This window comes from Topomyia yanbarensis, chromosome 3, assembly GCF_030247195.1.
Source record: "Topomyia yanbarensis strain Yona2022 chromosome 3, ASM3024719v1, whole genome shotgun sequence".
In the NCBI taxonomy this organism is placed as follows: Eukaryota; Metazoa; Arthropoda; class Insecta; order Diptera; family Culicidae; genus Topomyia; species Topomyia yanbarensis.
In genome coordinates, this window is record NC_080672.1 from 294544152 (window position 1) to 294560329 (window position 16178).

General features: G+C 35.9%; 1 protein-coding gene across 1 annotated transcript in view; it reads left to right on the forward strand.

The window, feature by feature from the left end:
• Positions 1-16178, forward strand: part of LOC131691016 (neurofilament heavy polypeptide-like) — a 277605-nt gene that overhangs the window by 161760 nt on the left and 99667 nt on the right. Inside the window, exon 3 of the mRNA XM_058977141.1 lies at positions 4329-4373. Within this exon, the coding sequence (XP_058833124.1) occupies positions 4337-4373 (37 nt within the window). The 5' untranslated portion in view covers positions 4329-4336. The remainder of the gene's footprint in view (positions 1-4328; positions 4374-16178) is intronic.

Here is a 16178-nt window from a genome sequence, read left to right on the forward strand (position 1 = left end):
GTACGACGCGTCGCGGTTTGGTTGAGTGACTTGTGTGATTTTGCGCACCTTTTTAGATCGATCAATATGGTTGGAGCTGGAGATGATTATGTAGCTCGTTCGAGTATTGCAGCTTATTGATAAACGCTTTAATCGGGTTCGTATGTAAGTATAGGGGGTTCTTTGACAAAATACTAGCTGTGATGACGTTTGATAGATTTGTGTGATGTAGCAACCTAAATACAAATTCTACAGGCGTAGACATGAACTTCAGATATTTTCTACGAAATTCAGCACAGTTCTACAATTTTCATGGAATTCTAAAACGATTCAGGGATTTTTTTTACTTTCTGGGTACCTCTTTGGACTTCAGGGAAGGGCTTTGAGCTTCTGAGATGATAAACCCAATAACTCAAGAAGATCGTACTTAATTCAGGAAAATCTTACGTACTTCAGATGAATTCCAAGAACTTTGGAGAGTCCTAACATCGATCGCTGTCGTCTTGCTCGTTTGAGCTTGAGCTTGTGCGACCACTCCTGGCTGCTACTCCGTTGTCGATCTGGACTAGCAGAAGTTACACAGGGAATAAGTAGATTATTATGCTTGGAAGTAGCGAATCATCTATCAATGTGCATCTCCTGGTATTCCTAAACTGTTGTATTGATCAATACCAGCGCCGGCCAGGCCCGAACGTAAGTCGCGGAAGGAAAGCGATGGAATGTTAGGCCGATACTTGCTTTTGCTCAGGCCCGACGAGAGGGGGGGTCAGGCAACTATCCTGGGCCCGGGTCTGTTTTGGGGGCCCGCATTTTAAACTGAATTGAATTTATTTTAATTTAATTGTTGAAGTTTGTTTCTGTTGATACTGCAAATATATTACAATCAACTACGTTCCAATCGTTCCAATGGTTTTCTGAAGTACGTGAACGTAACCCAATTAGATTCATTTAACAGTGCAATTGAACCATTCTGGTTTCATTTATCGCAAGTGTTTTTCAAAGAATGTAGTATGAAGTGGTATACAATTTATCATATTCTTAGCTAACTGTTATTAATAAATGGATATTTTCGGAATGGGGTTGACGAGTAGATGACGAAAATCAATGTATGAAGCCATTTTGAAAACCAAGATGGCGAATTCCAGTTAAGACATCATTATAACCTAAAATATTGACGTTTTCGAAATAAGATAATCATAGAATAGATATAGGTATAGTGATTTGTGATCCTAATGATATGATTATAGAAAACATTTCTCAACCAGAAGACGCAATATTGGTCTGCAAAAGGGCATCGCTCATCTACTTGTCAAACCCACTTAAAAATACCCTCATAGTTTATTCAGATATTGTTCGAAATAGCTCCAAGCTACCATTTTTTTATCATCTACTCGTCAAGCCCGTTTCAAAAATTCCCAAATTGTTAGGGTTATCAGGATTATTGTTCAATCGGAAGTCTCCATCCTGGATTTCAAAAATGAACCAAATATCCATTTTCATCATGTACTTGTCAAGCCCGTTCCGGAAATATCCATTTTGTTAGGGTTATCGATAATGTTGCTCAACCAACGAATTTTAATAAGAATGTGAAGCGAACTTTTGCGATCTGAATCCCAAAAAACGAACTACGGTTTGGTTCGTAAATTGAGGTTGCAGTGTACACATTTGATGTAGAAAAACATGGGAATTTAACTAGATACTTATTCTACCCATTAGTTTCCACCAATAGTTGAAACTCTTTCTCTCAGACTTCGCTGTTGGATCCCAGTCATCGCATTCGGAATGTTTTCTCTCTGAATGTCAGCGCAAATGTAACAATTGATTCCAAAACCGATTTTACCATGTTCAGAAACCGATTAAGAAAATTCGTTCAGGCCATAGTGACAACTGCAATAGCTGCATCCAGCACCTCAAAATCAACAACATGTACCAACAACAAGAAACAAGGCAGCATCAGTGGTGCGAAATTTTACATTCAGTTGCCTATTTCTGATTAATTTGCTTAAACCAATATTCAGTTTCAATGCTTCCCTCATTCATTCACTTTCAAACTGACTGAAATTTTATGCAGAATCGAATGGTTGAGGGCAGAGGAAATATAAATTCATTCACCAACCAAAACATTCATTTGTTATTATGTGGACAGTTTGAAGGCAGAAGTTCTTTTACATTTTCGAGCATAACTGACTTGCATAATCTATATCTGGTGCACTTTTACTTGATAATCCCTCTCAGAGCTAGCATAGAAACAAGATTCAGTTTGCTTCTGAAACCGAACATATGCGAACATGAATGCGTTGTACCGAAAAAGTGAAGGACGAGGGAAACAAACCAAACATTCGATTCATCGTGGTGGGCATGAATTGAATTTTGTTTCTCCTTCAAGCTCAAGAAAGGATGTCAATTTTTCTAAGCTCTGATTCTGGGCATCATTAACGATGGTAGCATTAACGTGCGTCCAGGGAACATGAACGATGGCGATATAGACTGTATGGCAACGCCGCAAAAAGGGTTTTGCAATTGCAATGGCAAGTCGGGTGCAAGTCATTCTAATGGTCAGCCACAAATATTCCTTTATTAATTTTTATTTTTTCCATCTATTACATGTTTAAAATACTGATGGAGCTGTTAAGCTAACGCATTGAATCGTGTCAAAAAAAAACAATTTTCATAAAACATAGTTCAATTGAAACGGTTGCATCCGTATAGTTTCTCTAAACGATATTGAAATAAGAAGTCATATATGGTAGGGCCCGTCAGTACTTCAAACCCCGGGGCCCGGCGCGGCTCTCGACGGCCCTGCTTTTGCTAGAGGCCGTATATACTACTGCGCACTCCACAAGTATCACGGGAGGAGGATATTTGTTAGTAAGTATAGAAGTTGGATTCTACTTCTTCTTTACCGACGCCAGAGAGGTGACACTATCTGGACTAGATATCGATCCATCAACTCATGGCCCGGAGACCAACGGCTTTACTTCCCTTCCGAAGGAAGACGTGACCACAGATTTTTTCACCTCAGAAAAATCTCAACGACCTCCGGCTGGAACCCAGGCCAAGTGGAATGAGTGGTGGTCACGTTTGCCACTCAACCACCGACCGGCGCCGTCTTCGATCGCTGTCGTCTGCTCGATATGCAAACCCTGGCAAAAGGCGCAATACATTCAGAGTTCCAGGGTTTGCATATCTAGCAGACGACAGCTATCGAAGACGGCGCCGATCGGTGGTTGAGTGGTAAGCGTGACCGCCACTCATTCCAGTTGACCTGGGTTCAATTCCAGTTGAGGTTTTTCTGAGGTGAAAAAATCTGTTGTCACGTCTTCTTGTGTTAGGAAAATATTGACTGGCCAATTCTATATATCAATATGCCCCGACAAAAACCTTAGATCGCATAACTTTTAAGACTTCACTTTCAGCGCAACGAGTATAGTCAGAAAGAACCATTGGATGGCCATTTTGATTTTTCTGTTTCTAATGATGTTTTCGAAAATATACTAAGAAGATTAACTAATTTTACAACATTAAGTTAAAATATGTTAGTAATATTCTTGTAATGACGGTATACTTAATAATGTTAAATTGTAATGCGGGATCATTGTAATCAGGTGTGAAAAAACGGTTTACGCGCATTCTAGGATTGCTTTTGAAGTGAATCTTGAAATGGGTTTATTGAAATTTGTGATCATAATTTCATCACATATTTAACAAACATAAACTGAGATCAAAACAAAAATTCAATTTGATGCTGATATGAATATATATTTGCTGTAAGTTTGACTTTTAGCTATCTGGGTATACTTTTTGCCCACTATTGGGGTTTTCCATCGAAAAACTCCGGGGCGGTGAATTGCACTGGTGTTGCATTTTCTAGCAGAAGAGCTGGCCACTAGACGTGTTTAATTTCCACTTCTGTTAGAAAGTGCAAAACCAGAACAATCCACTGCCCCGGTGTTTTTCAATGAAAATGCAATAGTTGGTCACCCACCCACCAAGTAAGCCGTTTAGCAAAAATGGCATGGCTTTCCCAAATCTCAAACCGTCGAGGCTCTAAAGTATACAGCCTCAACGGTTAGGAACACACATTCACTATCACCGGATATGTTACCGGTGATGATAGTGATGGTGATGACGGCACTAGTGATGGTAACATCAGATGATTATAATAGTCAGCAAAAAATATTTCATGCGGTGGAAGAATAACAAATGGAAAGAAAATCTATTGATACTTGATCGATTGTTTGAGTTTATTAACGGTTTACGCACATTCATCAATTGTATAATCATATATTAGCAACAAACAGGAAACACTAATTTATATTTTGTTTGTTTTTTTTTTTTTTCTATTGCAGGGGAAGCTATGAAAAAAATCCGACGATGGCTGCTGGTGTTTGCGGGTAGGTCTGGAACATGTGTATCGTCAAGATACTCGGGTAACTTTTTAGATGAAAGTTGTTATTTGATGGCATGTTATCACCAAGCATTGCTTTTGGGGAAATGAAATTGATGTTACAGAAAGCCCAGGATATGTTTCCCTTAACAGGCCTACAAGTTATCCAAACACCTACAAAACTGAACCCGATTTGGGCACTTTTGAAGGTTATGGCTCTAAATTTTCATAACTGTCCCTACTTAGTAATCTCTAAATATTTGAATGTTAAAAAGTAAAAAAGAAAATGTGACTACATCGAAATAGTAAAAAAGAAAAGGAACTGATGGCAATCCATCGGCAACGCTGGATAGTCGCTATAGACACAGCCACCACCTTACACAATGTAGCAAACCCGCTACCACTGCAAGCGCAACGGCAATAGTCTAATACAAATCTATCCCGGCGTTCGAAAGGCAAACAGAGATGAACAGCAGCAATTTCATTGATGCTTACGTGGGTTAAAATTTCTATTTCAAATGAGAAACACACCCCCTTAATTGAAAAAAATATCTCGAACACTCGACGTATAGGTTAGGTATTTTTACATAGAATGTGTATGCAAAGTTTGAAAGAAATCGGTTAAGTAGTTTTTGAATGGCAGTTAACACCGAAAATCGTGTTTATTCCAGAGACTGTCCACAAAACCGATTTAATCCACCTAACAGTGAGATGAGACATTTCTTACACATATCACTGTTGGACCATTCATTAGTTTGCAGATCTCATGCGAAGTAGGCACCCAACCAGAGGTGGGATGAAAACAGTTCACGAATAAAATCTCGAATTATTATAGAAAATCAATGAAACGAACGAAATAAAAAAATAAAGCAAGAAATGAAATAAAATGTGTTCAAATTTATTAAATGAGTAGAATGATTAATATAAATCAAAATCATAAAATACACGAATCAAACTATTTTTTTAATTTCGATTATAGAGGTTTTAACCTTAGGGTCTTTCGCCTCTTTTCGGGTTATGGAAATCTCTTTTGGAAAAATCTCTCTAACTCTATGTGCGGGGTTGGGTGCCAAACCCAGGCGAGCTGCGAACGAACGGCAATCGATTAACCAACTACGCTATGCCCGTCCCCCTGAATCAAATTAGATTAGCTCATTAAATGAAAATTTAGACTATATTTAGAAACAGCTATAAGATAAACAGAATAAATTGACTCGAACTAACAAATTGAATGAAATAAATAAAAGGAATGACTGAACATGAAATGAATAAAATTAAAGATGCGAACAAAATGAATTAAATGAATCAAATGAATCAAATGAGCCAAATCATTCAAATGAATCAAATGAATAAAATGAATCAAATGAATCAAATGAATCAAATGAATCAAATGAATCAAATGAATCAAATGAATCAAATGAATCAAATGAATCAAATGAATCAAATGAATCAAATGAATCAAATGAATCAAATGAATTAAATGAATCAAATTAATCAAATGAAACAAATGAATGAAATGAATCAAATAAATCAAATGAATCATATGAATTAAATTAATCAAATTAATATAATGAATCCAGTGAATACAATGAATCAAATAATGAAATGGATCAAATGAACGAAATGAATGGAATGAACAAAAAGAATGAAATAAAAAATGAATGAAATCAATGAATAAAAGAAACGAATCAAATAAACAAAATGAACTGAATTGATAAAATGCATAAAAAGAAGGAAATGAGCTGAATAAAATTGGTTGATTAAAATGAAAAATTAAAGATGTTAAAAGGTTATAATTTAATAAAAAAAATTAATTGTGTCGAATAAATTATTTGGATGAAATCAATAAAACTGAAAAAAAATAGTCAGGTTATTAAAAGAACTGAACAATATGTATGATCTGGAAAAAATGAATAGAATGCATGGAATGAAAAAAGTGAATAAAATAAGTTAAATAAATTATATGAATAAAATGCACGAAAAGAATATGCTGATCAGAAGGAATCCGAAGAATAAAATAGATGAAATGAAAGCAGATAAATGATCATATATTTAAGGTTCAAAAACATATATTTAAGGTTAAAGAACATTGTTGAATAAGATATAAGATGTATAAATCGGATTATATTAATATGAGAACCATTGCATCGGAAAGTTATGATTTTGTTTTTGAAAATCCCATCTTCTGAGAAAAGTCAAATTAATATACAAAGAAGTCTTTTCGTTTTCGTTTTACTTGTCAGCGTCGTTTCAGGATTATCTGATATTTCTACTTTATTGATAGACTTTAATTAGTTATCAAGAACCTGGAACGTTCAATTTGTCTTGGAATTCAAAGTTTACTTTAAAAAAGTTTTTGGTACATAATAGAATTTGCTGGTTCAGTATTTTAACGCGCAATTGAATATAGTAAAGTGAGATAAGGTCACATGTGTTTTCAAGCCCCTTGAACAGAGAGCGACAGAGGGAGAATGCGATTAGTGAATGAGACAGGTAGATATTTTTAAAGTTTCCATTTATATTAAAATAAATAGTGTGAAGTGTCTAGGCTATGTCGATAGCATCAAGGGCGTGCAGTCAGTTGATTATAATGCAGTCTTTTCCAGTCATTCAGCTTGCATATTGTTTCGTTATTTTGCATGAAAGTTCATACCAATACAACGTGCATTATAAATAATTTCATCACAAAAAGGTGTTATTAGTTTTCACATGACATATTTGAGCATACGTTTCATTAAAAATTCAACAAAGTTACGTAGAGTTTAAATATCGCACATGGAATGTCACTTTTGAAAATTTTCATCGTCAAACATCAATAATACCCAGTCAAGCCAAATATTTTTTTCTGATATAGCCATGAATTTTTTTAATTATAGTGTAAATACAAGCTTTGAATATAACTGAATTAAATTTGAGTTGATGTAGTTTTGATTTCTGGTCACCTGTCTACCCATAGTGCAACGTTTCGAAGGGACCTCTTTCATCTTGAGGGTGTGAACATTTGAAAATTGTTATAGTTTTCCCATTATGTAAATATTTTGCAAATGTTCTCAGGAATACAAATATTTCATTTGCCATGAAGGATGTATTATTTTCCGCGACTGGCTCTCTTCTACACTAAAATACAAATCTATTTATATGGTAACAGCAGACAAAAATAGTTTTGTTTTCTCAAACCATCACACTTACATCGTACACGTTAAATTAGCTTGTATATTAATACATGTTTCAGATTGGCAGAAGATCTTATCACACAACTTAGAAATGGATAGAGAAATAGCAGAGTAGATATGAGTCGTGGCAGTTGCCACAAACACAAAGTGAAAGAGAGAGAGAGTGAAAGTGATAGAGATGTGGGAGGGCGTGTGAGGAATGGCAAATGATGGTTAATGCCGTGACCTTATTTTTATAGGTATATTATGCGATTTATTGATTCCTTACATCCTTATTATAAATTAGTAATAATTTTCGCGCCATAACTTGTATAACCTAAATCTTGCAAAAGAGCCAAATTTTCGCTAAAGTTGGGATTCAAAAATACGGTTGCTTTCGGTGATACCACGAGTATAATTATTTGAGGAATCTTTTATCTCACTACTAGGAGAATTACTTGATGATCTGTGTATGAATATACCATCTTACATTTACCTCAAGATTGAATGCAATGCCTAATGCAAGGGATAAATACATGAACTTTAGACAAAATTTCACTATGAACACATTATTTTGTCTTTATATTGATTTTTGAGAAATAGTTCATTTATTATAGAGATAATTTACAAAATGTTTTCAAAATCGAATTCTTTGAAGCACGTAGATATGTTTTCATGCCCCGATATTCAAAATCGGTGTAGTTTTGCCCCTAAACCACCAGTAAAGCAATATTCTGTATGAAACGGTCTCCTTTCTAATCAGTGAAAATTGGTAAAAGAAAAATAAAATTACAAAATGTTTAATATCTCCGCCACTCGTCAACGAATTTCGACAATCTATAGCTTGTCAGAAAGGTATTTTTACAAGTTTTCCATCTATGTTGGACAACATTGCTTTGTTCGAAAGTTATTTGCTAAAAACCAGTTGTGTTTTGACAGAATCACCCAGATCTCAGAAAGTAAACAATAAATCGAAAAACAAAAATAATAGTGTCAAATGGTCACGTTAGGCCTTTCAAAAAAATCGGTTTAGCTATTGCTGAGATAATTACATGACATTCTGTACATACATACATACACAGATCCACACACATACATACAGACATTGCTTTAATTTGTGGAGTTGAGTCGATTGGTATATGAGACTCGGCCCTCCGGGCCTCGGAAAAGGTTTTCAAAGTTTGAGCGAATCCTATACATTTTTTTGTAAGAAATGTAAAAAGCTTCGTCCCCAAGTCGTTTGTCGATACTTTTGCAAAAAAAAATCAGAAAATGTTATTGAAATGATGCACTATAATGCACGAAAGTTTTAATTAATACGCTTCACACAAAGTTTAAAAATGTGTTTTTTACGCAGAAAAGTAAAAAAAAGTAAAAAAGTACTGATTATGTAATAGACATTTCCACCATTAGTTCCGTAGTTCGGACAAATAAGAAAGGCACAATTGCACCACTAGGTGGATTAGGTTTGTTTGCATTGTATTTTACTGTAGTGTATGGTATTGTATTGTACTGTTATTGAACCGAAAAGATATGGGGTTTACGCCAATTTGAGAAGAATTTACATGAGGCTTCACTCAAACTTTCTCCATCTTAATACTTAATATTTAATATTTCATTAAGACCAACAAGGTTATAGACGATAAATAAATAAACTTTACTGGAATAGACGTGAACACTGGTAAGAAATGGATGGATAAGTTTTTTTCAAAACTCAAACCCGACCCGAGCCCGAAAATTCCAAATTTGAAAAACTCGGACCCAACAATCTGAAAGTTAAAGAACCCGAAATCCGCTGGGTTCGGCCCAGGTCCGGGTTTCGGGTTCAAATATCCGAACCTGACCATCTCTAATAGAATTTAGCACAGTCTTGCGCGTCGGAAATCGTAAAAAAACTTCTAATGATTAATACAAATGTTGGCTTTATTGCGAAATATGTCGTACCTAGCTCTATCTTGTGGAATAATGATTAGTTCTGGTAAAGCATGGAAACCCCAAGCGAACAATTTTACTACCCAATTAACATCAATGCAATAGCATACATCATTTCAAGGCTCCATCCGGATAGAGATATCCTTCGTTCGGATCGAATAAATTATTTATTTCTAAGAAATTGTATCCATATGTTTACATAGGGTAAAGACCTAATTTTGGCCCCATTATGGAGAGTGCCACCAGTATCCTTGGGTGGCATCAGTATCCTTGCTTCGTTCCCAAGAACCAATATAAAATATAATAATAATAGAAACATGGCGAAAATGGGCTCCACACCCTATTATGAAAACCGCAAGTGATTTTTCTGTTCACCGTTTGTTTGAAATGTTAACACTTGATTAGATCAGCGGTTGATCATTTTGGTGGTATGTTATTCAATCGCGAGTGACATAGGCTTCTTGTCTCACCAACCCGATGTGGCAGTGACATTGAACTATTGGAATCGAATGTGGTGATGAGATTGGCCAAGATCTGCCGATGCGTGTGTGGTATTCCCCGTGAGAGCTGTAATCAAGCCACCTCTCCCCTTGCAGGTTCCTTAACGATTTATTTACAGTCTGTGAGTGCATGGTGGAAGTGAAATACTGTGTGGTTAGGGAACAACCACTCGAAATAACCGGTAACTGATTGATCGTAAAGTGCGTTCATGTGTGTGTATGGTGACCTTTCTTTGCTTTGTCTGAAGCAAAGAGTATTTAGTTGTTTTTATGTATAGTTTTATTCAGTGGTGATAAGCGCTGGCGCTTTAGGTCGAGATCCTATGCCATTTCCCCCATAAAATTATTGTCACCAGGTTGAGTGCAAAAGGTTGGCGCTCTGAGCAAAGCTCGGATGGTCTAGGTAGAAAAACTTAAAAATTTAACAATGTTAAACTGTTGTAACTAATTTGATTTTATCATTCTCATCACGTATCATATAATATACAATAATCCTGATTAACCTTCCGGCAGTCGCGATAGTGCACTGAGTGAACGCTGCTCTGAAAATCTAGAGTAATCGTCTCATAGCAGCTGCGGCTGCTCGTTCAGTGAGCCATTTGCGCGACTTCCGGAGGGTTAAAAGTCATTTAAAACATTAAATTGACGAAAAATTAACAATATTCTCAATTAAGATGTGTTTCGTCCCCCTAAATTTAATATTCCCCCTTCCCCTCTTGCTCTATTTTGCTCACTTATATATAGAGGTTATATATGTTGAGGTCGGTCGAATTTTTTTACCTTTCTTATCGTTACATGCATAACTGCTTCATGTGTAATGGAGTTCCCTATATACATGAGACAATTATGCGTAGAACGGCAGTATAGGTTCCTAGGCATCCAAGTAGTAGAAGCAAAGTTGTAGCGTATTTTATAGTTCCCTTACGAGGGCCTGGGTAAACACTTAAAACTTTGCACGCGATTATCTCGAAATCACGTTTTCCAAAAACTTCTTTGCTGTGACTACGATTGTCGAAAAAGTGTTCAACCATAAGTCGTCGCTGTTGTGCTATCTTATGACAAGTGCCATTTAGCACATTTCGAGAAAAACGATTTTTAAAGTTTGACATTGAATATCTCGAAACTTATAAATTGTAGAAACAATCCAATGAATACAATAGATGACAAAAGATCGGTTGACTATGTTGCGAGTATTTACTATAAACACTGAGAACTGACATACAAGTAAAGTTTTCAACTTGTGTAAGAAATAAAACTGTCGCTTTGAAATGACAACAGCAAGTAGCAACTTACCACTGGCCGGCGCTTCGATCGGCTAGCAATCGCTATACGGGACTTGTATGCAAACTTAGATACAATGGTGACTCACGCATGCAAACCTGTATGCGATGGTGATTTTCAACGTATTTTCATTTAAATGTTTACACAGGATTTTCGGGAAAGTTTGTGTTCTGTGTGCTATAAATGTAAACAAAAGTCGCACTCACACGTGTCATAGGTGTGTATTGATGACAAAATTTGTATGGCGTGTCATAATCATGCATGGAAAATTTTCCATACAAAAAAATCATCAATTATTAACTTTTATTCATATCTTTGGCTTCGTTTGGGCCAAAAACAATCAGTGAGATGCATTTTGAAGGAAATGAGTCAGGGAATCTAGAAAACATAGTTATTTTTGGCTACAGTGTTGCCAAATATGCTATATTTCCAGTGTAAAACTAAAACTCTATTTTTCCCATACTTCGTGTATTTTTGCTTTGAAAATGATTATGCCATTGTGTTTCTCAGATAGTTTTACACATAAAAACATCTTATGCATCACGATAATTTGGGCCAATCCCCAGGCACAGTCATTTGAAGCAAAAAATTGAAAATTTCTCAGCATGTTTCTCACTATATCTCAGTAACCAAGCAGAATGTCGAAATTCCGAAAACGCCACTTGGTAGAGATTTTTTCGACAAGTAATGTGGCATATCTAACTCAGTTTATTCCAAAATGGCGTTTGTCATAAGATAGCACAACAGCGACGAAGTAAGAATTTCAACACATTTTTCAAACCTCGCGAAGGTTTTTGATCCAAAGCTATCATTATCTCACTTTTTGAGATTTTGCTAGTTAGTCCGCTCTGACTTATAGCATCAAAAACAATTGCAAATTAATTTCACTTTAAACCGTAAAAGATTTTACTATTTGTTCTGAACGGGATAACAACGAACCCATCATGTTTTCGTCTAGGGGTTATTAGACCGACAAAAATGGAAATGAAGCTTCCCTCACTACCCAGTTTAGTTGAATTTTCAGCATACGGATATCACCAATAGACAAAATTGTTTTTTTTTTGGTCAAACAACAATCGAACTCCATCTTGCGTAAACTGGTGAGCACCTGTTCACCAATATCGATTTATAATCAAACAATAATTAGCTACAAACATATCACAAAACGAGAAATAGCAATTGTTTCATTATCGTATTTTTTCATTGATCGCGCGCATTCCATCCGAGAGCAACAGAAAATTCACCCGATTCGACCTACTACGATTGACCCAGTTCACTTATTGGCTGCGAAACAGATAATTACAGAGTGCACTGCCGATTTTATCAGTTACGATTGGCTTTGTTTTGTATTCGTCGCGGTACCCACTTTCCATTACAATTTTTTTGCATTTTACGAGTTATGATAAAAACAATTTCCATTTATTTATTTTTAATTTGTTTTTTAATCAGCACAGCTTATGGCGGTGTAGAGTTTTTATATCACTTATCATTATAAGAAGTGTAAAAAGTTTCTATGTGAATTTCTACAAGATTTGTAAGAGTAAGGTTGTGAGATTGGAAAGCACAATAATGTAAACATGATTTTGTGAGCAAGGGAATATGTGAGCTTCGGAAATGGCTCATTTTGCCCGCACTTTTACAGCTCCAATCCAGTCTCATTAGTAGGGCAACAGGGTTAAAAGGCTTTGCACTTAAAGGTTTAAATTTAAATTAAAGCATTTTTGTCGATCTTGAAATTGGTAAATTAGCGATCAAATGATATGTTCATTTTCTTTTTAGTGCAAATACGTTCTTCCACCAACTCATTTTCTCCGATCATAAACAAATCAGGTTTGAATATAAAGCTGGAGAGATTATATCTGAAAAATACAGAGACCCAAGAAAAACAAAATGGGACCTTTATCGTTTTCATCTCAACAATCATATCTTTATTCCAAATAGCAAAATCAAAACTGTTGATCAATTAGAACATGCTTCAAACCAAATTATAAAGAATATTGTGGATTCCTACAAAGCCAGTTGTCCTATACGAGAGCAATTTTCAAATAGAGGTGTCTGGGATGAATACAAAAAAGCCCTAACGGATTATAACAAAAATATTAGGAAGGCTAAACGTAAAGACTGGAAACGCACTTGCGAAAAAATTGAAAGTGCTCCGGTAGTTGCTAGGTTACATAAAGCGCTATCAAAGGACCATTCAAATGGTTTAGGTAGACTTAAAAATGAAGATGGGATTCTTACAAAAAAATCCTCTGAAACATTGAAAGTTATGATGAAAACTCATTTCCCGGGGACGATTCCTATTTCGAAGGAAGATCATCTGGTATCGAATAGAGTATGTCCAACACAAGATTGGTCCGCGAATGCCTATGCTAAAACCAGTGATATCTTTACTCGATCTAGAGTCGAATGGGCACTGGTAGGGTTGGGAGTACCGGTTTTACCGTTACCGAAAACCGGTAAAACCGTCCAAATATTAAATACCGAAATACCGGTTATGCAAAAATGAAAAACCGGTATTTTCGATATTTTTTTTAGCGAAAACTATTTAAATAATTTTTCATTGTTATTTTATAATAGAGCTTTCGAAATACTTTAAAAATATTTTCACCTACTAATGTTAGAAGTAAGATCGCCTGTTTTGGGACACTTCAATGTTTTTGTATAAGCAGTGGAATGCAGCTCGATTGATCTTCAGCGCATGGCTGTATTAAATTAGTGAATCAGTTTCCTTCCTTCGATCATTCTTGCTAATAGTAATAATATTATTACGCGCGCGAATGTTAATTGCATAACAATCTGCATCATATTCATTCGTTTGTAGAGAGAGAAATCAACTCATATTTGTCGTTTCATTGGTTATAATAATACGATGAATATTATTTATATTTCGAAATCTTCAATTACACAGCTATTAGCATATTCAGCAGTCACATATCGCTTGAATCAACTAAACAACACTCACGACAATCAGTTGTCCGGAGTTGAAGTTGCATTTTTAACAATCTAAGAATCTGTTATAAATTCTCGGTGGCTAGCTGCCCAGAGCAATGAATACATGATAACACTTCTCCAAGTTGCATTGACTTGTGCAATTATTTACCTCACCCCACTGACAAAATTCCTGCCCGTGGCAAACGTGGAGATGCAGAGGTACACGGTCTCCATAACAAAATTTGTTACGCTAACATTTCGTCCCTTCCCAGATGGCTGTAAGGACGCGGCAGACATCGCCATTGGCATTTTACCGTACAGAACCCTTGATTGATGATGGATAGCTACTCCCAGTTCCATTCGCAAATTTTTTGTGAAATTATGAGTTGTACGGTCATCCTGCTCATGCTTAATTGGAAAAGGAAGCACATAAACGCTGGTTTTAAAGACGAGGTGGAATTGAAACTTAAGCGGTTTCATATACGAAGTAGGACTCTTAAAATGGGTATTTTGAATACTGGTGACAAAATAGACAGATTAACCTGACCTATTACAAATCTAAAACGCGCTGGAGCTCAAACATTTTTTGAACATTATTTTCAGTATATGTTAAGGCATTTGTATAAGGAGAAAACAGCAATTTTAGGTCTGTTTTCGAAGTAATGATTTGTCGAATCTCTTTTGTCTCTTTTTGTCTACTGCATTTAGCTAACCTGCTGTGCTTTTTGGTACAATAAGCGAGTTAGACAACATGACGACATGCACACTTTTCATGCTGCGATCATCAGTGGTTCTTAAGTAACGTCTGTTGAGCGATTACTTTGTTAATAAAGTATGAATTGGCATCAAAGCAAGTTAAATGCGACTGCTTTGTAAATTCAATTTAATTTCGTTTTTTCTTTGTGATTACCGGTTTTTAGCAGTTTTACCGGTTTTTAGCGGTTTTACCGGTTTTTTTCATTTTCAATACCGAAAATACCGGTTTCTCAAAATGCCTCGGTTTTCCCAACCCTAGGCACTGGGTTCATTCCAACCATTTAAATCTGCGGGTAAAGATGAAATATTTCCAGCACTTCTTCAACAAGGGAAAAAGACAATAAGTACATGTATAGTTGGATAGTTGGATGGATAAGGTATTGATTAGTGATCTGTTCATGCAGTGTTCGTTTTTCAATACCAGCTGTCTTTTTTATCTAACGCATATTGGTCACCAATACACATACATCGCTAATACATAGCAAAACTCGTTTTTTCTGTTTCTTGCATTACATGCAAGGAAGCTTCTTGCAATTTTTGCACATTACCAGAACGCTTGCAATTTTCGCACGCATTTATTGCAATAATGTAAGCGAATCTTACCGGGTACGTTTTGGGTGCATACATAACTGAATTATTTAGAGCCAGTATTACTCTAGGCTATATTCCAAAAACATGGAGACAAGTACGGGTAACCTTCATTCCAAAGGCTGGAAAAAAGGACAAAAGGTCCCCCAAAGCCTTTCGTCCAATTAGCTTATCTTCAGTGTTACTTAAAACAATGGAAAAAATCTTAGATGACTTTATAAAGTCTACGTGTCTCAAGCGATTACCTCTAAGCAAAATTCAATTTGCTTACCAAAGTGGGAAATCAACTGTAACAGCATTACATTTATTAGTAAACAAAATCGAAAAATCATTTCAATTCAAGGAGCTATGTCTAGCAGCCTTTCTTGATATAGAAGGGGCATTTGATAATGCTTCCTATGGTTCCATGCGGACAGCTATGGAAAATAGAAGTCTCGATAAATGTATTATTGATTGGATTGAGGTAATGCTCGCTACCCGATAGATCTCAGCTGATTTAGGAGAGGAAGATTAGTAATCCGATCACAAAAGGGCTGTCCTCAGGGAGGAATTTTATCGCCCTTATTGTGGTCTTTAGTAGTCGACGATCTTCTGTGTAAATTAGAGGGTCTCGGTTTCGAGTAATTGGTTTTGCTGATGACGTCTGCATCATCGTGCGGGGGAAGTATG